Source organism: Oncorhynchus mykiss, chromosome 9 (genome assembly GCF_013265735.2).
Source record: "Oncorhynchus mykiss isolate Arlee chromosome 9, USDA_OmykA_1.1, whole genome shotgun sequence".
Classification (NCBI taxonomy): Eukaryota; Metazoa; Chordata; class Actinopteri; order Salmoniformes; family Salmonidae; genus Oncorhynchus; species Oncorhynchus mykiss.
In genome coordinates, this window is record NC_048573.1 from 58,763,048 (window position 1) to 58,785,028 (window position 21,981).

The window sequence follows — 21,981 nt, forward strand, 5'->3', positions numbered from 1 at the left end:
TTTTCATTGTGTTCTTGAACGTAGCCCTGTTTCTTTGTGTTCTGGAATGTAGCCCTGTCTTTCATTTTTGTTCATTGATTTCACCTGTGTTCATTTCTCACCTGGTCTCATCAGCTCCCTATTTACTTTAGTTTAGTTCTTTCTGTTTGTATGGTTGTGCGGTATTGATTGTATTTGACTACCAACCTGTGTTTGACCATTGCCTGCGACCATGATTCCTGCCCTCTGTGAAGGCGTAATAAACATCTGCCGCGCTCTACGCATGAATCTACACATTTTTCTCGCTGAGTATTCATTACAGAATACTTAAAAACGCCGTGGATTCAGCGGAGCTACAGTGGCGCCTAACCCAGCAAGAGGAGTGTATGGAGTATTCAAAACACATATTTACCTTCTTTTAAAAAAAAATGCCACCAGGCTACAGACAGCTCAAGAGTTATGCTTAGATATGCAGGAAAATATACATATTTTACATAGACTTAAGCATAATGATTATAGGTATTTGAAAAAATGCGAAATTCTCAATTATGGGCGGGGGGCCTAGCCCCCTTCAGGACCACCCTGCAGCCATCCTCATGTACTTTGTTCCCCTTCAGATGTTTTGGGGTGCATGATGCCCCTGGTGCACTCTACCTTTAAAAAGTTGACTCCTCATGGCCCGAGTGTTTTCTTATTATTGCAACAGATGGGCAATATTGAAGAACCTCAACGCCAGTACAGTGTTCATCCGTGCTCAATAAGTGCAGTCATCTCGGTGTAGCGTGCTTACGTATGCGTCAGTAATTTTCAGACGACTCCAGCAAATTGACTGCGTAAAACTCCAAGAAGAGGGTGTTTGTACAATTTTGGTACTGTATTTGGGACACAGATTATCGGAACATATTTTACGTTATGTGAATTTAGATGCTTCATGTATCTACCTATTTAAATACTCTCCCAGACTATTTGGAAACAACGAAGCCGCTTGTTCTTTAACCATCGACATGTTCAAGCGCGGATCTAAAAAACGACGGTCGAATCGCTCGGTAAGTAGAATGGCCAGAACTACAGGTTAAAACATTGTACTTCGTTTTTTTTTTGTTTTTCAGTCCGTGGTATAGGCCTACTGTTTTCTGGAACGTACTTAAGACATTATTGACATACACTTCGAAAAGCTATTATATCTAGTTAATTACTTACAAATAAAGATAATCAAAGTTGGCAGAACTAAATAGGCTATGTGGTTGTTTTTTTTGCTAACGTTGTGTTATTCGGATTGGTTATAGACCTGCCTATGCGTTATGATATAATTGGACAAGTTGCTTTACTTCTCTTGATTTAGTTTACAGAATTCCATTCTTTGTTTTCTGAGTTGAGATGAATCATGGTTGCGTGGGAGGGGCGTACGGTCACCTACGTCATTGGCATTTACCTGCACAGGTTAGGCAGGCAACTTATAGCCCAAAGTATAGCCTTCCACTCACCGACCCCAGCCAGCACACTCTTAGGGAGATCTGTGTGACACACACTCATATTTTTTAAATGTACACACACTTGTTGCTCAAAGGCAAGGTAGTCTTTAAAAATGTTTTTATTTAAGAACATTTTCTCACCAATGCATTTGAGTTTGCACCTATGACTAGTGCCAGGGAGGAATTTTTTTTTCAGTAAGGGAGTTGAACCATTCAGTCATGGACTAGTATAGCTGTTGTTATACTAAACATCTGGCTTCTAGCATACTTGGAGCATTTCCAATGCCCTTAAAAGTGAATCACACTATAATTATACTGGGCTGTTGGCATGTGGAACTCGCCACACACAACAGATCCACACTATGGTCCCATTTAGGGTCTGCTGTATTCATGACTGCTCTGTCTCTACAGTATCGATTTCTATAAGAACTTCAGTAGAAGGTGAAATGGTATGTGGACATTATATAAGACATTCATACATATACATTTTAAAGAGTTATTATTGCAATTTCAAGAAGGCACATAAAAAGGCATATCCAGGGAGTACGTGTCTCCTTTCCTCTGCAGGAGCTTCCAAAATGTGAATAAAGCTTTTAGTCAGCGTCATTTTAGTAGCCTGAAGCAATCCTCCCAATGGAAGCTAAAAACACCGGTAGTTAAGACATGCAAAAGCTGCAGAATTATGCCTACTCAGTTTTGTTATGAATCACTTGAAAGCGTGGTTTTGAGGTCAAGACATAACACAGTAAGCCAGCTGGTGAGTTTAGTTGGTGTCAGCCTCTCTTAGTCAAAGAGAGGATACATTTTCTGGAAGCAATAAAAGCATTCTTTGCAGAAAATACATCCCACACTGAAGTACTTGTATTAAATCCCTATTGACGACGACAAATATAATCCCAGGTGTACAGTAGATGCATTTGAGGTAAAAACCTGAACACATCAACGTGCATCAAAGGTACAGAACCTGTGAATTGCAAAGATAAACACAAGGCTGTATGATGTTAACATGCAGTATGGTATTGTCAGCGCTCAAAAGGGATGGGAATGTGTTCCTGACCATTCCCGAGAGAAGAGAAAGATGTGTGTGGTGTTGACGGTTAGGTGAAGCGTTCCCTGCAGGCTGTTTTTTTTTATGTATCCAGCCCAGTGAGGAGTGTAACAACTCAACCCAACATGCCTTTAGTGATTTTGGCTGCACAGGCCTGTGACCCATGACTTCTCCACTGTTAACGTTGAACTCCTCAAACACAGCGGGAAAACTAAATGTAAAACATTCTGTTTTATGACTAAGCTAAACACCCTGCTGGCTCCATTCCAGCATCTGTTCTTATATGCATTGTAACAATGTTACTATATAGTTACATTGTTATAACATGAGTATAAGGAGGGGTGAAAGTAGAATACATTATTTCCCGGTAAGGGTCCACCTATGCGTGCACGCACTTGTCAAATAATCACTTCAGGGCTCCTTTACTAAGCTACCTTTCAACCCATTTAGTTCATTTGAGTCAGTAAGGCCTAATGCCCAGAGCACGTATTAGTGGCCGCAACCGGACTAGATTGTGAACGACTCTTGGCGGAATGCATTGCTTGACTGCCGTGAGGGTGATAAGCACAATGTTGTTCGTGAACTACAACCCCCCCCCAAATGAATCCTCTTGAGTTTGTAGAGCAGAGGCTGTGTATGTTTTGGTTCTACAAAGCTGTATCCATCGTAACATTCAATAATCAATTCATTGCATTAATTCTTGCAGCATGCGATCAATTATGAGTTCTAAACATGTATTTTTCTTCTCTACACTCATGATCTATTTATTCCCTGCGTGCGCAATGACAGACAGTTGGTGGTTGGAGCACGTGTCCGGAGCCGTTGAGAAAGAAGAGGGTGTATTAATCCTGCTGTAGGGCTCATAGCGGCCAGCACTAGTAGGTCTAACGAACAACTAAAATGAACAAGTCACTCAGAAAAACGATTCATGACTCTCGAGTCAGTAAAAAGAGTTGTTAAAAAAAATAAAAACCTTTGCGAACTGCACATCACTAACGTACATCCACTGAGTGTACAAAACATTAAGAACACCTCTTTCCATAACAGACTGACCAGGTGAAAGCTATGATCCCTTATTGATGTCACTTGTTAAATCCACTTCATCAGTGAAGATGAAGGGTAGGAGACAGGTTAAATAAGGATTTTTAAGCCTTGAGACAATTGCTTCTGTATGTGTGCCATTCAGAGGGTGAATGGGCAAGACAAAATATTTAACTGCCTTTGAAAAGAGTATAGTAGTAGGTGCCAGGCCCACCGGTTTGTGTCAAGAACTGTAACACTGCTGGGTTTTTCATGCTCAACAGTTTCCCGTGTGTATCAAGAATGGTCCACCACCCAAAGGAAATCCAGCCAACTAGACACAACTGTCAGCATCCCTGTAGAACGCTTCCGATACCTTGAAAAGTCCATGTCCTGACGAATTGAGGCTGTTCTGAGGGCAAAAGGGGGGTGCAACTCAATATTACGAAGGTGTTTCTAATGTTTTGTACACTCATTGTATTTTCAGCCTCCAAACAGTGGTGAATGGAAAGAATCGTCTGTTACACAACATTTTGGCAATTGTCATTACGCTCTTAGAAGAAAAGGTGTTATCCAGAACCTATAATGGTTCTCCGGCTTTCCCAAATAGAAAAACCCTTTTGAAGAACCGTTTTTTGATCCAGGTAGAACCTTTTTTGGTTCCATGATGAACCCTTTCCACAGAGGGTTCTACATGGAACCCAAAAGGGTTCTAACTGAAACCAATAACGTTTGGTAACCATTTTGAAACCCTTTTTTCTAAGAGTGTAGGCCAGAATCTATGCATCCACTGCTGTCCGCGTGTCTCAGCCACTCATCTCTGCCTTGTCAAAATGTCAGTGTTCTCGTTGCACCACATCTCATTATGGAGTGTAGGCTATACCACCCATTTTCAAGACCTTTCGCAAATTGTAATGAGGTAATGATATATAGTTGTATAATAACTGTAGGCTTTCTTGATTTTATTTTTAATTATTGTCATAGGCTCATGTTTTTACTGGTACGGCATCCCCCAATATTTATTTTGCCAGTACCCCAAAGTGTTACCCAAAATTGCCATTACAGTCGTGGCCAAAAGTTTTGAGAATGACACAAATATTAATTTCCACAAAGTTTGCTGCTTCAGTGTCTTTAGATATTTTTGCCAGATGTTACTATGGAATACTGAAGTATAATTACAAGCATTTCAAAAGTGTCAAAGGATTTTATTGACAATTACATGAAGTTGATGCAAATAATCAATATTTGCAGTGTTGACCCTTCTTTTTCAAGACCTCTGCAATCTGCCCTGGCATGCTGTCAATTAACTTCTGGGCCACATCCTGACTGATGGCAGCCCATTTTTGCATAATCAATGCTTGAAGTTTGTCAGAATTTGTGGGTTTTTGTTTGTCCATCCGCCTCTTGAGGATTGACCACAAGTTCTCAATGGGATTAAGGTCTGGGGAGTTTCCTGGCCATGGACACAAAATATCGACGTTTTGTTCCCGAGCCACTTAGTTATCACTTTTGCCTTATGGCAAGGTGCTCCATCATGCTGGGAAAGGCATTGTTCGTCACCAAACTGTTCCTGGATGGTTGAGAGAAGTTGCTCTCGGAGGATGTGTTTGTACCATTCTTTATTCATGGCTGTGTTCTTAGGCAAAATTGTGAGTGATCCCACTCCCTTGGCTGAGAAGCAACCCCACACATGAATGGTCTCAGGATTCTTTACTGTTGGCATGACACAGGACTGATGGTAGCGCTCACCTTGTCTTCTCCGGACAAGCTTTTTTCCGGATGTCCCAAACCATTGGAAAGGGGATTCATCAGAGAAAATGACTTTACCCCAGTCCTCAGCAGTCCGATTGATCCCTGTACCTTTTGCAGAATAGCAGTCTGTCCCTGATGTTTTTCCTGGAGAGAAGTGGCTTCTTTGGTGCCCTTCTTGACACCAGGCCATCCTCCAAAAGTCTTCGCCTCACTGTGCGAGCAGATGCACTCACACCTGCCTGCTGCCATTCCTGAGCAAGCTCTGTACTGGTGGTGCCCCGATCCCGCAGCTGAATCAACTTTAGGAGACGGTCCTGGCGCATGCTGAACTTTATTGGGCGCCCTGAATCCTTCTTCACAACAATTGAACCGCTCTCCTTGAAGTTCTTGATGATTCTATAAATGGTTGATTTAGGTGCAATCTTACTGGCAGCAATATCCTAGCCTGTGAAGCCCTTTTTGTGCAAAGCAATGATGACGGTACGTGTTTCCTTGCAGGTAACCATGGCTGACAGAGGAAGAACAATGATTCCAAGCACCACCCTCCTTTTGAAGCTTTCAGTCTGTTATTCGAACTCAATCAGCATGACCGAATGATCTCCAGCCTTGTCCTCGTCAACACTCACACCTGTGTTAATGAGAGAATCACTGACATGATGTTAGCTGGTCCTTTTGTGGCAGGGCTGAAATGCAGTGGAAATGTTTTTGGGGGGGTTCAGTTCATTTGCATGGCAAAGAAGGACTTTGCCATTAATTGCAATTCATCTGATCACTCTTCATAACATTCTGGAGTATATGCAAATTGCCATCATACAAACTGAGGCAGCAGACTTTGTGAAAATGAATATTTGTGTCATTTTCAAAACTTTTTGCCACGACTGTACATGACTATGATGGCACTGGTCAGCTTTTAGGTTCAACCCTTTACCCAACTTTGTGGCCCTCACAATCTATCTGACTGCTGTGTTCACATAGCCATGACATGCATGAGCCTGAGAACAAACACACAATATCTGATCCCCACCTTGTAATAACAAAAAATGCTTTTTAGATAAAGCTGATATCAAGGTCATAGGCAGTAACTAAAGTAGGATGTGTGTATACAGTTGAAGTCAGACGTTTACATACACCTTAGCCAAATACATTTAAACTCAGTTTTTCACAATTCCTGACATTTAATCCTAGTAAAAATCACCGCTTTATTTTAAGAATGTGAAATGTCAGAATAATAGTTGAGTGATTTATTTCGGCTTTTATTTCTTTCATCACATTCCCAGTGGGTCAGAAGTTTACATATACTCAATTAGTATTTGGTAGCATTGTCTTTAAATTGTTTAACTTGGGTCAAATGTTTCGGGTAGCCTTCCACAAGCTTCCCACAATAAGTTGGGTGATTTTTGGCCCATTCCTCCTGACAGAGCTGGTGTAACTGAGTCAGGTTTGTTGGCTTCCTTGCTCGCCCACGCCTTTTCAGTTCTGCCCACAAATGTTCTATCTGATTGATGTCAGGGCTTTGTGATAGCCACTCCAATACCTTGACTTTGTTGTCCTTAACCCCTCTAGGGTATGTGGGACGCTAGCGAAATTCAAATACAGAAATTCAAATACAGAAATACTCATTATAAAAATTCAGAAAAAATACAACTATTTTACATAGGTTTAAAGATTAACTTCTTGTGAATCCAACCACGGTGTCAGATTTCACAAATGCTTTACGGCGAAAGCATACCTTACAATTATTTGAGAACAAAGCCCAACAGACAAATCATTACAAACAGTAACCAGCCAAGTAGAAGAGTTACACAAGTCAGAAATGGAGAGAAAATTAATCACTTAACTTTGATGATCTTCAAATGTTCCTTTTGTTCGGTAGTCGATCTTTATATCTGAAATCCTCCGTTTTGTTCTCGCGTTTCTTCAGTAATCCACAGGCTCAAACGCAGTCATAACAGGCAGACAAAAAATCCTAATTGTATCCGTAAAGTTCATAGAAACATGTCAAACAATGTTTATATTCAATTCTCAGGTTGTTTTTAGCCTAAATAATCAATAATATTTCAACCGGACAATAACGTCGTCAATAAAAAAGGTAAACAAGAAAGGCACTCGCTCGGTCGCGCGCATGAAAAAGCTCTGACACGGCAGGGTCCACTCATCCAGACTGCTCTTACTCCCTCATTTTTCAGAATACAAGCCTGAAACAATTTCTAAAGACTGTTGACATCTAGTGGAAGGCATAGGAACTGCAATTTGAGTCCTAAGTCAATGGATACTGTAATGGCATTGAATAGAAAACTACACATAAAAAAATCCTACTTCCTGAATGGATTTTTCTCAGGTTTTCGCCTGCCAAATAAGTTCTGTTATACTCAGACATTATTTTAACAGTTTTGGAAACTTTAGAGTGTTCTATCCATATCTACTAATTATAGGATATGCATATCTTCTGGGCCTGAGTAGAAGGCTGGTTAATTTGTGCACGCTTTTCATCCATAATTCCAAATGCTGCCCCCTACCCTAGAGAAATAAGCTATTTTGCCACAACTTTGGAAGTGTGCTTGGGGTCATTGTCCATTTGGAAGACCCATTTGCAACCAAGTTTGAACTGATGTCATGAGATTTTGCTTCAATATAGCCACATCATTTTCCTACCTCATGATGCCATCTATTTTGTGAAGTGCACCAGTCCCTCCTGCAGCAAAGAACCCCACAACATGATGCTGCCACCCCGTGTTCTTTGGCTTGCAAGCCTCCCCTTTTACCTCCAAACATAATGATGGTCAATATGGACAAATAGTTATATTTTTGTTTCATCAGACCAGAGGACATTTCTCCAAAAGGTACGATCTTTGTCCCCATGTGCAGTTGTTAACCGTAGTCTGACTTTTTTTTATTGCGGTTTTGGAGCAATGGCTTCTTCCTTGCTGAGCGGCCTTTCGGGTTATGTCGATCTCGGACTCGTTTTACTGTGGATATAGATACTTTCGTACCCGTTTCCTCCAGAATCTTCACAAGGTCCTTTGCTGTTGTTCTGGGATTGATTCGCACTTTTCGCACCAAAGTACGTTCATCTCTAGGACACAGAACACATCTCCTTCCTGAGCGGTATGATGACTGCGTGGTCCCATGGTGTTTATACTTGCGTACTATTGTTTGTACAGATGAACGTGGTTGTTAGGTATGTGTAACTGGCTGTAAGAGAGTCAGGCACAGGAGAGCAGAAGCTGGGTAGCCAAAGGAGCCTTTCATTTTGGCGAACAAAAACCCACGGCACTAAGAACACTAAACACAATATGAGTTGACATAACCCAGTGCAAATCAGTCTTAACGTGCACATACACGAAACAACAAACAATTCCACACACGGACATGGGGGGGAACAGAGGGTTATATTCACGTCTAATGCTGAGGAAATTGAAACCAGGTGTGTAGGAAGGCAATACAAATGGAAAAATGAAAGGTGGATCGGCGATGGCTAGAAAGCCGGTGACGTCGACCGCTGTAAGCCGCCCGAACAAGGAGAGGAACCGACTTCGGCGGAAGTCGTGACAGTGGTACCTTCAGGCATTTGGAAATTGCTCACAAGAATGAACCAGACTTGTGGAGGTCTACAATTTTTTTTCTGAGGTCTTAGCTGATTTCTTTTGATTTTCCCATGATGTCAAGCAAAGAGGCACTGAGTTTGAAGATAGGCCTTGAAATACATCCACAGGTACACCTCCAGTTGACTCAAATTATGCAAATTATCCTATCAGAAGCTTCTAAAGCCATGACATAATTTTCTGGAATTTTCCAAGCTGTTTAAAGGCACAGTCAACTTAGTGTATGTAAACTTCTGTCCTACTGGAATTGTGATACAGTGAATTATAAGTGAAATAATCTCTGTCAACAATTGTTGGAAAAATTACGTGTCATGCACAAAGTAGATGTCCTAACCGACTTGCCAAAACTATAGTTTGTTTACAAGAAATTTGTGGAGTGGTTGAAAAACGAGTTTTAATGACTCCAACCGTGTATGTAAACTTCTGACTTCAACTGTATGTCACACATGCAGTTTATTACCTCACTTCCTTCGTCAGCAGTCCCCACCCATCACATCCCCTACTTCAGAAAGCAAAATAGCCTAACCCACTGCAGGGCCATAAACCTGATGTATATTATCTCTTTCTAGGAGATGTGAAGGAAACACATGAAACCCACAATAATCCACTTTACTTTGACTTAGTATGTGAGAGTTTTCTTGACATCATCTCCTTCACATGTTCTCTAGCACATGATGCATTTCTCCTCCCTGCTCTTGTCTTCATTCATGGAAAAATAAGCTAAAGGAGCCAAAGTTGTATGATGGATCTGAAGTTTCCATTACAAACGTTATTCGTCATGGTAATGATATGCAGATAACATCCCCTCTCTCTCTGTTTGCACCATGAAGTTAATTAGAACCAGCATGGCAGGTTTGGATGCATTTCTTTCTGGATCAGTTTACAGATGGGCCTGTTCTAATAGCGGCTTTTACTCCATGAGCAGAATGGATCAGCTTTATGAGGACGGCGTTTGACCTTGTGTTTCTTGTTTATGCACTATTATAAAGGACTTCATATGCAGTACATAAACTCAAGGCCTAGAACCATTATCTGAACATATGACTCCTGGCATTGATCAACTCACATAAATGTTTACATTGATTTTAAGGTCAGAGAGCAGTGTGCTTTTATCGTCAATATGTTTGGGATTTCACTGCTGAGTACAGTACATTCAGAAAGTATTCAGACCGTTAGAACTTTTCCACATTGTGTTACGTTACAGCCTAATTATTGTTTTTTTCCCCTCATCAATCTACACACAATAGCCCATAATTAAAAAGCAAAAACAGGAAACCGTAAATATCACATTTACGTAAGTATTCAGACTAGAGGTCGACTGATTATGATTTTTCAACGCCTATACCGATTTTTGGAGGACCAAAAAAAGCCGATACCGATTAATCGGCCAATTTTTTAAAAATGTATTTATTTGTAATAATGACAATTACAACAATACTGAACGAACACTTATTTGAACTTAATATAATACATTTTAGCCTCAAATAAATAATGAAACATGTTCAATTTGGTTTAAATAATGCAAAAACAAAGTGTTGGAGAAGAAAGTAAAAGTGCAATATGTGCCATGTAAGAAAGCTAACGTTTCAGTTCCTTGCTCAGAACATGAGAACATATGAAAGCTGATGGTTCCTTTTAACATGAGTCTTCCATATTCCCAGGTAAGAAGTTTTAGGTTGTAGTTATTATAGGAATTATAGGACTATTTCTCTCTATACGATTTGTATTTCATATACCTTTGACTATTGGATGTTCTTATAGGCACTTTAGTATTACCAGTGTAACAGTATAACTTCCGTCCCTCTCCTCGCTCCTACCTGGGCTCAAACCAGAAACACATCGACAACAGCCATCCTCGAAGCAGCGTTACCCATCGCTCCACAAAACCCGCAGCCCTTGCAGAGCAAGGGGAACAACTACTCCAAGTCTCAGAGCGAGTGACGTTTGAAACGCTATTAGCGCGCAACCCGCTAACTAGCTAGCCATTTCACATTGGTTACACCAGCCTAATCTCGGGAGTTAATAGGCTTGAAGTCATAAACAGCACAATGCTTGAAGCACAGCGAAGAGCTGCTAGCAAAATGCACGAAAGTGCTGTTTGAATGAATGCTTACGAGCCTGCTGGTGCCTACCATCGCTCAGTCAGACTGCTCTATCAAATCATAGACTTAATTTTAACATAATAACACACAGAACTACGAGCCTTAGGTCATTAATATGGTCGAATCTGGAAACTAAACAAAACGTTTATTTCAGTGAAATACGGAACCGTAACGTATTTTATCTAACGGGTGGTATCCCTAAGTCTAAATATTCCTGTTACATTGCACAACCTTCAATGTTATGTCATAATTACGTAAAATTCTGGAAAATTAGTTCGCAACGAGCCAGGCGGCTCAAACTGTTGCATATACCCTGACTCTGCGTGCAATGAACGCAAGAGAAGTGACACAATTTCACCTGGTTAATATTGCCTGCTAACCTGGATTTCTTTTAGCTAAATATGCAGGTTTAAAAATATATACTTCTGTGTATTGAGTTTAAGAAAGGCATTGTTGTTTATGGTTAGGTACACGTTGGAGCAACTACAGTCCATTTTCGCAAATGTGCACGGCATCGATTATGTGCAATGCAGGACACGCTAGATAAACTAGTAATATCATCAACCATGTGTACTTAACTAGTGATTTATGATTGATTGTTTTTTATAAGATAAGTTTAATGCTAGCTAGCAACTTACCTTGGCTTCTTACTGCATTTGCGTGACAGGCAGGCTCCTCGTGAGGCAGATGGTTAGAGCGTTGGACTGGTTAACTGTAATGTTGCAAGATTGAATCCCCGAGCGGACAAGGTAAAAATCTGTCGTTCTGCCCCCGAACAAGGCAGTTAACCCACTGTTCCTAGGCCGTCATTGAAAATAAGAATGTGTTCTTAACTGACTTGCCTAGTTAAATAAAGGTGTAAAAAATCTAATCGGACAAATCGACGTCCAAAAATACAGATTTCCGATTGTTATGAAAACTCGAAATCTGCCCTAATTAATCGGTCAACCTCTAATTCAGACCCTTCACTCAGTACTTTGTTGAAGCACCTTTGGTAGTGATTACATCCTAGAGTCTTCTTGGGTATGGCGCTAAAAGCTTAGCACACCTGTATTTGGGGAGTTTCTCCCATTCTTCTCTGCAGATTCTTCATGTGCCTTTTACTGAGGAGTGGCTTCTGTCTGGCCACTTTACCATAAAGGTCTGATTGGTGGAGTGCTGCAGAGATGGTTCTCCTTCTGGAATTTTCCCATCCCCACAGAGGAACTCTGAAGCTTTGTCAAAGTGACCATCTTGTTCTTGGTCACCTCCCTGACAAAGGCCCTTCTCCCCTGATTGCTCAGTTTGGCCGGGCGGCCAGCTCTAGGAAGCGTCTTGGTGGTTCCAAACTTCTTCCATGTCAGAATGATGGAGGCCACTGTCTTCTTGAGGACCGTCAATTCTGCAGACATTTTTTGGTACCCTTCCCCAGATCTGTGCCTCGGCACAATCCTGTGTCGGAGCTCTACCGACAATTCCTTCGACCTCATGGCTTGGTTTTTGCTCTTACATGCACTGTCAACTGTGGGACCTTATATAGACAGGTGTGTGCCTTTCCTTCTTAATTTTTAAAATCCATTTTAGAATAAGGCTGTAATGTAACAACATTTGCAAAAAGGGAAGGGTTCTCAATACTTCCCGAATACCCTGTATACTGATTTAACCACACTTGTACTGAACCGAACAGTACTGTACTGGCCTAACAGTTGTTAGCTAACATTTTATGCATCTTTATTGCATTTACTTATGCTCCTTCTCTGCAGGCTTTGTACAGTATATAGTACTTCTGTTATTTGCTCTAACCACAATGCATGATTTGCATGCCCTCTCTCTCCATTCCTCTCTTCTCACCCCAGTATTCTAATCTTCCATTTGTCAATACAACATGATTAGTATTTTCCTCCCCTGTTTTTCTCTCTGTATTTATGACACACTTTCCCAGGAAGTCCCATGCTCTGGTGGAGAGTTGCACATGTCAAGGATCAGTGAGTATGGCAGAGGGCAATGTGGCTTCACTAGCTGTTTGTTTTAGCACACGTGTTAACATGGGTCGCCGCATTCCCCAGAGACAAAAGAGTCAGCTCTCTGACTGTGAGAGACTATGTGTAGATATGTGTGAGCGTGTGTGTTCAGTACAAGGTATGAAGTACAAAACAGATATTTTCATGTTTGAATTCGTATTTTATTAATAGCAACTTGGAGGGGAACGTTTGACGAGGACTTACTTTCTCAGTACTCCGTACAGTTGGGCTTGTGTGATTAGAGTTGGGGGTTTCCCCCTCCCTGTCCCCCTGAGATCAGTCACCATGTCTGAAAGTTCTGTTAGCAAATGAGAACAGAAAGGTCCAGTCACCCAGAAGTCGTTTGTACAGTTCCTTTATCCCCACCTTCTTGCCATTTTACATTTGTGTGTATACACAAGACGTTCAAACAGGCTATGTTTAACTTTTTAATTTATGTTTCTACCTTGTACTGATTGATTTAGATAACTTTGAGTAATTATGTCTGTGTGTGAGCATGCATGTACATGTCCTTATGTAGATATTAAATCACACACCAGATGCAATAAAATGGTATGTGAACCATTCGATGTTCTTTCCTTAGCTTGTGACTGTTTCATGTGGGCTAACCTGTTGATGCTGTTCATAGATTGGGCATCTGAGCTCAGAGCAGGGGGGTGGTACCATTGGTAGGTTGGTGTTGAAGTGTCTCAGTGGTGTAGTTTCTCAATGACACACAAACATCACAACATCTGGACTCAGTGAAGGAATAGGCTCATTGATGAAAAGAGTGAAATACAGACAACAACATCCAACAGATTGGTCTATTGTAGCATTGTTAGCACTGCAGCCCCATCATAATAACCCAGTTTCACAAGCAATAAAAACCCAAATGGTATAACTGGCTTGACGTGAATACTAACATGACATTTACCCTATGTACTGATATGTGGTTTGAGAACAAAGTTGAACAGGTATTCACAGGTGCCTTCCAATTCCCGTATCACATGGGTTTGGTTTATTTGGGTGTGTGTATGTGAGAGAGAAGGATAAGTGGTATGTCTGCATGTCTGTGTAGTTTGTGAGATTGCTCGAGGGAGTCTCCAGTTTTTTGGCACCGTTCTTGTTTCGTGGCAGGGATTATCTCTCCCTGTCTCTCACTTATCTAAAAAATATTGTTTTGTTAACTACCCCATCCTTCCCTTTCTATTGTTTGAAGGGCTGGCTAATGTTTTGCACAATGAAACAAGAGTACACTGACAAATTGTCATGTACACCACACAAACCAAGACCGGGTGTATCAGGTTATGGTGAATGGCAGGGGTTCCCAATTACATTCAGCCGTGGGTTGATATTATTATTTTTTCTTTATAATTTTTTTCTTGAGAGGATGGTTGGGGGCCGGAACATAGTAATACATAATTGTACACTGCAAGATGCCCAAACATATATAGAATTTGAGAAAAACTGAATCATTTCAAACCTTGATTAAATTGGGATACTTGGGAATAGGGATGGGCGGGATCCCGTATCCAGTGGAGGCTCCTCAGAGGAGGACCATCCTCAGTGAATTTCATTCAAATAAAAATAGTGAACCATTAAAGTTTTCCTTTTTTGATAAAACTATACTAAATATATTCATGTCACCAAATAATTGATTTAAACACACTGTTTTGCAATGAAGGTCTACAGTAGCCTCAACAGCACTCTGTAGGGTAACACCATGGTGTAGCCGGAGGACAGCTAGCTCCTCTGGGTACATTGACTTCAATACAAAACCTAGGAGGCTCATGGTTCTCACCACCTTCCATAGACTTACATAGTAATTATGTCAACTTCCAGAGGACGTCCTCCAACCTATCAGAGCTCTTGCAGCATGAACTGACATGTCCACCCAATCAAAGGATCAGATAATCTAGTACTAAAAGCACAAGCTAGAACTGCAGTACATAAAATGTGGTGAGTAGTCGTCTCAAAGAGAGAGAAAGACAATAGTTGAAGGAGATCAAGACAGAGAGAGAGAGCTAATATGGTGACAATGATGTAGGCTGTATGTAGCGGTTAGCGATTTATTAGTGATGCACCGATATTACATTTTTGGCCGAATCCGATATCCAATATTTTCCTTGCTAAAAAAAAACGACACTAATACCTGATATTTAACATGTTAGCTGCCTTTTAAGCATTCTAATACAGATAAATAGTTAACATACACACATGGACGCAGCGGTCTAAGGCACTGCATCTCAGTGCAAGAGGCGTCACTACAGTCCCTGGTTCAGATCCAGGCTGTATCACATCCGGTTGTGATTAGGAGTCCCATAGGGCAGCGCAAAATTGGTCCAGCATCGTCCAGGTTTGGCCGGGGTAAGTCGTCATTGTAAATAAGAATTCATCCTTAACTGACTTGTTAAATAAAGGTTACACAGACAGACACACACACACACTCACACACACTGACCAAAAAGTTATTTTGTTGGTATTTACGTATGTCCCCATTACCAGTAAAACATAATCAAAACCTATTTCTTTCACTTACTTGCTGTGCTGTTTCGTTTGTTGAGTCGTTTCATTCTCAACCAGGATTGCATCATACATGTCAAGCAGTGAAGCATTAGAATACGAATACTACACTGAACCAAAATATGAGTGCAACATGTAAAGTGTTTGTCCCATGTTTCATGAGCTAAAAAGAAAATATCCCAGAAATGTTCCATACGCACATGAAGCTTATCTCAAATTTTGTGCACATTTGTTTACATTCCAGTCAGTTTTGTTGAACAGATGTTTCAATGCCATGACAGAGGGTATCACGTCTGCTGCAGGCACAGTTGAGGAGTTTATTCCTCGAGTCAGTTGTTCGAATGGTGCTAACTAGTGTGTTCATGTTTCCAAGTTTTAAACATGTTCTCAAATGCCATTGAAATGGCAGCAGTGGTATGACAACCAGCATATTCATGAGCATGCAATACGGCTTTCCTCAGTACGAAATTCTCAACGACCCACTGTGCTGTCAGACTCAGCCTGCTTATTTGGCTGATATCGCTGGTCCAAATGTCAGTCATGAAGCTAATAGCAATGACGCTATTACTGTGTAACTCCGGTAGGGCAACATCTGAAAAATTGTACAAAAAAAACTGAGAACGGTTTATTGTCAAGGGCAATGAATTCCATTATCTTGGCTTTAATGGATTTCACCTTTTGAGTTCTCTCTCTGAAATTTCCTTACTCTTTCAAATGACTGCTCGACTTGACTTCTCGATCCACACAGCAGACATTGTGGGCTAGGTTAGGAATGCTGTGTTGCACGTGTAGTGCGTGACGTCATTACATCATGTACCTACGTTATATAGGTATGCACGTCAGCTTTGACATTGGTTTTGCACATCGGCTTTAAACTAGACATCGGGCCGATACCGATGTTGGCATTTTTAGCTAATATCAGCCGATTCCGATATGTTCACCGATATATTGTGCATCCCTAGTATATACTGTATTCCGGATTATTTGGAAATACCCACAGGATGGTTTTCATATACCGTCAATACCGGTGAAACTATTTCTTTGGGGTTTTTGAATACATTTCAATATTTGTAGCTACTTTTTGTTTAAATACCTGCAGTGAACTCGTGGAAGAAGTTAGGAGATAAAGCAGATTGCGTTCTTCATTTGCCTGCCACATTATTCTTCATTATGAAGCTTACCGTAGTTCCCCAGAACAGCCGGCAGTCACATGTTCGTTGTAAAGTGTACAATTGGAGAATGCGGACGCTAGTGAGTCCATAGCATTCTATATCTATTGGTGAGTCCTTCTCTGTTGTGCTGCACATATGAGGTAATGAAGTTACACTTGTATGCAATTCACTACTAAATGTTTGCCATCAGATATTTTATAACTGTCTAAGATGTGCTATACTCTCCAGCTGTGTATTTAGTTACTTCTTAGTTTGCTGAGTATGTGGCTGAATTAATAAGGAGACGGGTTGTTAGCTTTCTGCCATGTTTGAAAAGTCAAAGACCTCTGGATGAGTTATCTGTACAGCTGCCATTTTTTCCCCTGTGCTTCCAACTAGCATTTTTTCCCCCCTCTGCTCCATGTACACATGCTGCTCTTCTATCAGACAAGCATACATCACAACTTTGTTCATTTGCGCAATTTCTCTCGTTCCCTTTCGCTTGTAAATGTCCACACTCACTGAAAATGGCTACTCGCTGTACTTGTATAACTTTATGAGCTGGAAAAATTGGGGGGCAAATCAAATCACCCACGAGACGAATTTGGCCCGCGGGTCTTCTATTGGGGAAACCTAGTGTATGGTGTGAACCAACTGTTTATTATCTACTGTATCTCTCAACACCTTTAGACAAATGTAAGAAAAGAGCACATTATTGTGAGAAAATTATTCATCAGAATGTGGTAGAGGAGAGGTAGGATGCCAGCGTCAGAGGAAAGGAAAGTGGAGAAAGTGACTACATGGAGAGGGAAAGGAAAGAGTGCAGCACACTTCCTGTATCGGTTTCCTTCCTCTCATCTCTAAAAAGAGACACCACAATAGAGCAGTAGTGTGACACACACACTCTCAAAGACGACTTGCATGAATAGACACCAATACTATACTAGAAATTGTTTTTTTTTATGGTTTGTTGAATGTACTTTGAGATATTCTGAATTCACAAAATGACATAGTTTGGGTCGTGTGTGGCTGTAGTCCCACTCCCAGCAGGAGCTGTAGTTCTGCTGTATGGGGATTGGACTCAGGGCCTGGGCTGTTACTTCTGGACTGGAGGAGAACCTGTTCCCCTACCTCTAACTAGGGCTGTGGCGGTCAGGACATTTTGTCAGCCAGTGATTGCCAAGCAAATAACTGCTGGTCACACTGTATTTGACTGTTAGTTTACAGAAACACGTTTAACATCTCCTGGCTTCCACACACAGCCTACAAGCCACTGATGCAGACCTTTGGAACATCTACCTTTTAAAAAGTGAGATCTATGGCATCCCACAACTGTCCCAGAGTTTACATACTCGAAGGAATAAGCGTTACACCGAGGCCTGTACTGGAGCAGGATCGATTTGGAGGTGGAGGGTTTGTCATGATCTGGGACCATGTTATACTATACAGTTCTGCTCTACACCGGTTTCAAAGCAAATTAATGTGCCTAATTTGAAGACGTTATTTGGACACTTTAGTTGTGATACAAACCTTATCAAAACATATAGGCCTATGGGCTAGGCTACAGGAGAGAAGGTGTGCGACTATATATATTTTTTTTTTCAAAGGCGTGCACTGTTTATTGCCTTAACGCACACGCTGGGCATCCTTCACAAGTGTTAATAAACTCAGCAAAAAAATAAACGTCCTCTCACTGTCAACTGCGTTTATTTTCAGCAAACTTAACATGTAAATATTTGTATGAACATAACAAGATTCAACAACTGAGACATAAACTGAACAAGTTTCACAGCCATGTGACTAACAGAAATTAAATAATGTGTCCCTGATCAAAGTGGGGGTGAAAATCAGAAGTAACAGTCAGTATCTGGTGTGGCAACCAGCTGCATTAATAAGTACTGCAGTGCATCTCCTCATGGACTGCACCAGATTTGCCGGTTCTTGCTGTGAGATGTTACCCCACTCTTCCATCAAGGCACTTGCAAGTTCCCGGACATTTCTGGGGGGAATGGCCCTAGCCCTCACCCTCCGATCCAACAGCTCCCAGATGTGCTCAATGGGATTGAGATCCGGGCTCTTTGCTGGCCATGGCAGAACATTGACATTCCTGTCTTGCAGGAAATCACGCACAGAACGAGCAGTATGGCTGGTGGCATTGTCATGCTGGAGAGTCATGTCAGGATGAGCCTGCAGGAAGGGTACCACATGAGGGAGGAGGATGTCTTCCCTGTAACGCACAGCGCTGAGATTGCCTGCAATGACAACAAGCTCAGTCCGATGATGCTGTGACACACCGCCCCAGACCATGACGGATCCTCCACCTCCAAATCTATCCCGCTCCAGAGTACAGGCCTCGGTGTAACGCTCATTCCTTCGATGATAAATACGAATCCGACCATCACCCCTGGTGAGACAAAACCCCGACTTGTCAGTGAAAAGCACTTTTTGCCAGTCCTGTCTGGTCCAGTGACGATGGGTTTGTGCACAGAGGCGACATTGTTGCCGGTGATGTCTGGTGAGGACCTGCCTTACACAGGTTTACAAACCCTCAGTCCAGCCTCTCTCAGCGGACAGTGATGGCACTGATGGAGCGATTGTGCGTTTCTGGTGTAACTCGGGCAGTTGTTGTTGCCATCCTGTACCTGTCTCACAGGTGTGATGTTTGGATGTACCGATCCTGTGCAAGTGTTATTACATGTGGTCTGCCACTGCGAGGACGATCAGCTGTCCGTCCTGTCTCCCTGTAGTGCTGTCTTAGGCGTCTCACAGTATGGACATAGCAATTTATTGCCCTGGCCACATCTGCAGTCCTCATGCTTGCTTGCAGCATGCCTAAGGCACGTTCATGCAGATGAGCAGGGAACCTGGGCATCTTTCTTTTGGTGTTTTTCAGAGTCAGTAGAAAGGCCTCTTTAGTGTCCTAAGTTTTCATAACTGTGACCTTAATTGCCTACCATCTGTAAGCTGTTAGTGTCTTTACGACCGTTACACAGGTGCATGTTCATTAATTGTTTATTGTTCAATGAACAAGCATGAGAAACAGTGTTTAAACCCTTTACAATGAAGATCTGTGTAGTTATTTGGATTTTTACAAATTATCTTTGAAAGACAGGGTCCTGAAAAGGAACCCCCCCTCCCTTTTTTTTTGTTCATGGACACAATATTCCATTTCTGTTAGTCACGTGTTTGTGGAACTTGTTCAGTTTATATCTCAGTTGTGAAATCTTTTGTTCATACAAATATTTACACATGTTATGTTTGCTGAAAATAAACGCAGTTGACAGTGAGAGGACGTTTCTTTTTTCGCTGAGTTTGTGTTCACACATAAAAATACACAACCCTATTAACACACCCTGTTACAGTCATGCACATTGTTTACACGCATGTACTCACAGATGACATCACACCCATGGATTATGAGCAAGACCAATATTACATATTGAACCAATACAATCCTACTTCTCTGTCAATCATGGAATCAAACTGCAGATGTGCAAATTGAGGGGGGGGGGGATATTTCCATGTTTTTCACTGGATCTCTGTGAATTTATTTTGCTTTCCAGAGAATTGCTTTCCTCCTCAAGGATGATCCTCTTACCATCCATACTGCTTTTGATTAAAGTGGATTGACCATTGACACGTGACCATTTCTCCTCCCAGTCACTTACTGTCATGTGAAATAAATAAATGCTGCATTTGTTGATAATTTTATTCTAATTGTTTGTGATGCATGAATGACATCATACTGGGTGTCTAATGTCGTGTTGTGGTGATTTCAGCAGGAGGAGGAAGACCCAGACCGGGGACAACCATGTATAAGATGTGGAGACCAGTGTCCTGGCTTTCGCATGCATGGCTGGAGGTAGGCCTCGCATACTCCTCACAGGAACATTGACACTGTTTTCAAGATGTTTCATGTGATTATATTTCATGCCATAGGTTTCTTTCCTTTTCATTTTAGAGTCATAACTCATAAGTAGGATTGGTATGATCACAGTCTAGTGCAGGCAGTGCTCTCTTGTGTGTCACATGGCTGTCGCTATTTGGTTGTAACTTACTTATTGAGGAACAGTCATGGCTAACTTCCATTCTGTATTGGGTGATTTGAGGTGATTTCTGACAACAATATGGGTTCTCTGTGTTTTTATATGTTAGAGTGGACTGGGGATTGGAGAGCTGATTAACCAAACTGTCCATGTGGAGAGTAGGTCTAGATATAGACTCAAACAAACATTATCCAAACACATTTACCACATCCAGAACAGATAAAGCATTCAGTAATGTGAAAGAAAAGGTCATAGAGAATCTAGGCAACAAGAAAAACAGAGCAGCTGCACTTTGTGTGAGTCGATGTTATCCACACACAAACAACCTCTGAGTGCAAGGGTTTACCATTAGAAATGCTAGCTGTGGTTTAGCACGTTTAAAACTTTTGAAAGTGTTCATAGCAGTGACCCATGACATGCTGTGGTTGAAGGGAGCCCTCTGATTATACATGTAGCCTATGCACTGTAATCTAACAATTCCACAACAACTACCTAATACACACAAATCTAAGTAAAGTAATGGAATAATAATATCTACACTACCGTTCAAAAGTTTGGAGTCACTTAGAAATGTCCTTGTTTTTGAAAGAAAAGCTATTTTTTTGTCCATCAAAATAACATCAAATTGATCAGAAATACAGTGTAGACATTTTTAATGTTGTAAATGACTATTGTAGCTGGAAACGGCTGATCTTTAATGGACTATCAACAGGTGTACAGAGGCCCATTATCAGCAACCATCACTCCTTTGTTCCAATGGCACGTTGTGTTAGCTAATCCAAGTTTATCATTTTAAAAGGCAAATTGATCATTAAAAAAACCTTTTGCAATTATGTTAGCACAGCTGAAGACTGTTGTGCTGATTAAAGAAGCAATAAAACTGGCCTTCTTTAGACTAGTTGAGTATCTGGAGCAACAGCATTTCTGGGCCAAAAGGCATGTGGGATACTCCCCAAACATATAGAAGAAAGTACTCTGGTAAGATAAGACTAAAATTGAGCTTTTAGGCCATCAAGGAAATGTCTGACCCAGCACCTCTCAACCCAACACCTCTCATTCCCCGAGAACACCATCCCCACAGTGAAGCATGGTGGTGGCAGCATCATGCTGTAGGGATGTTTTTCATTGGCCTGGACTGAGAAACTGGTCAGACTTGAAGGAATGATGGATTGCGCTAAATACAGGGAAATTCTTGAGGGAAACCTGTTTCAGTCTTCCAGAGATTTGAGACTGGGACGGAGGTTCACCTTCCAGCAGGACAATGACCCAAGCATACTGCTAAAGCAACACTCAAGTGGTTTAAGGGG

At 41.4% G+C, this 21,981-nt stretch overlaps 1 protein-coding gene across 1 annotated transcript in view; it reads left to right on the top strand.

Annotated features, from left to right (window-relative positions):
• The first annotated feature begins 617 nt into the window (after positions 1–617).
• prickle3 (prickle homolog 3) overlaps positions 618–21,981 on the top strand; it is a 50,874-nt gene continuing 29,510 nt past the window's right edge. The window contains exons 1-2 of the mRNA XM_036988513.1: positions 618–1,025; positions 20,408–20,490. Of these exons, the coding sequence (XP_036844408.1) occupies positions 984–1,025; positions 20,408–20,490 (125 nt within the window). The 5' untranslated portion in view covers positions 618–983. The remainder of the gene's footprint in view (positions 1,026–20,407; positions 20,491–21,981) is intronic.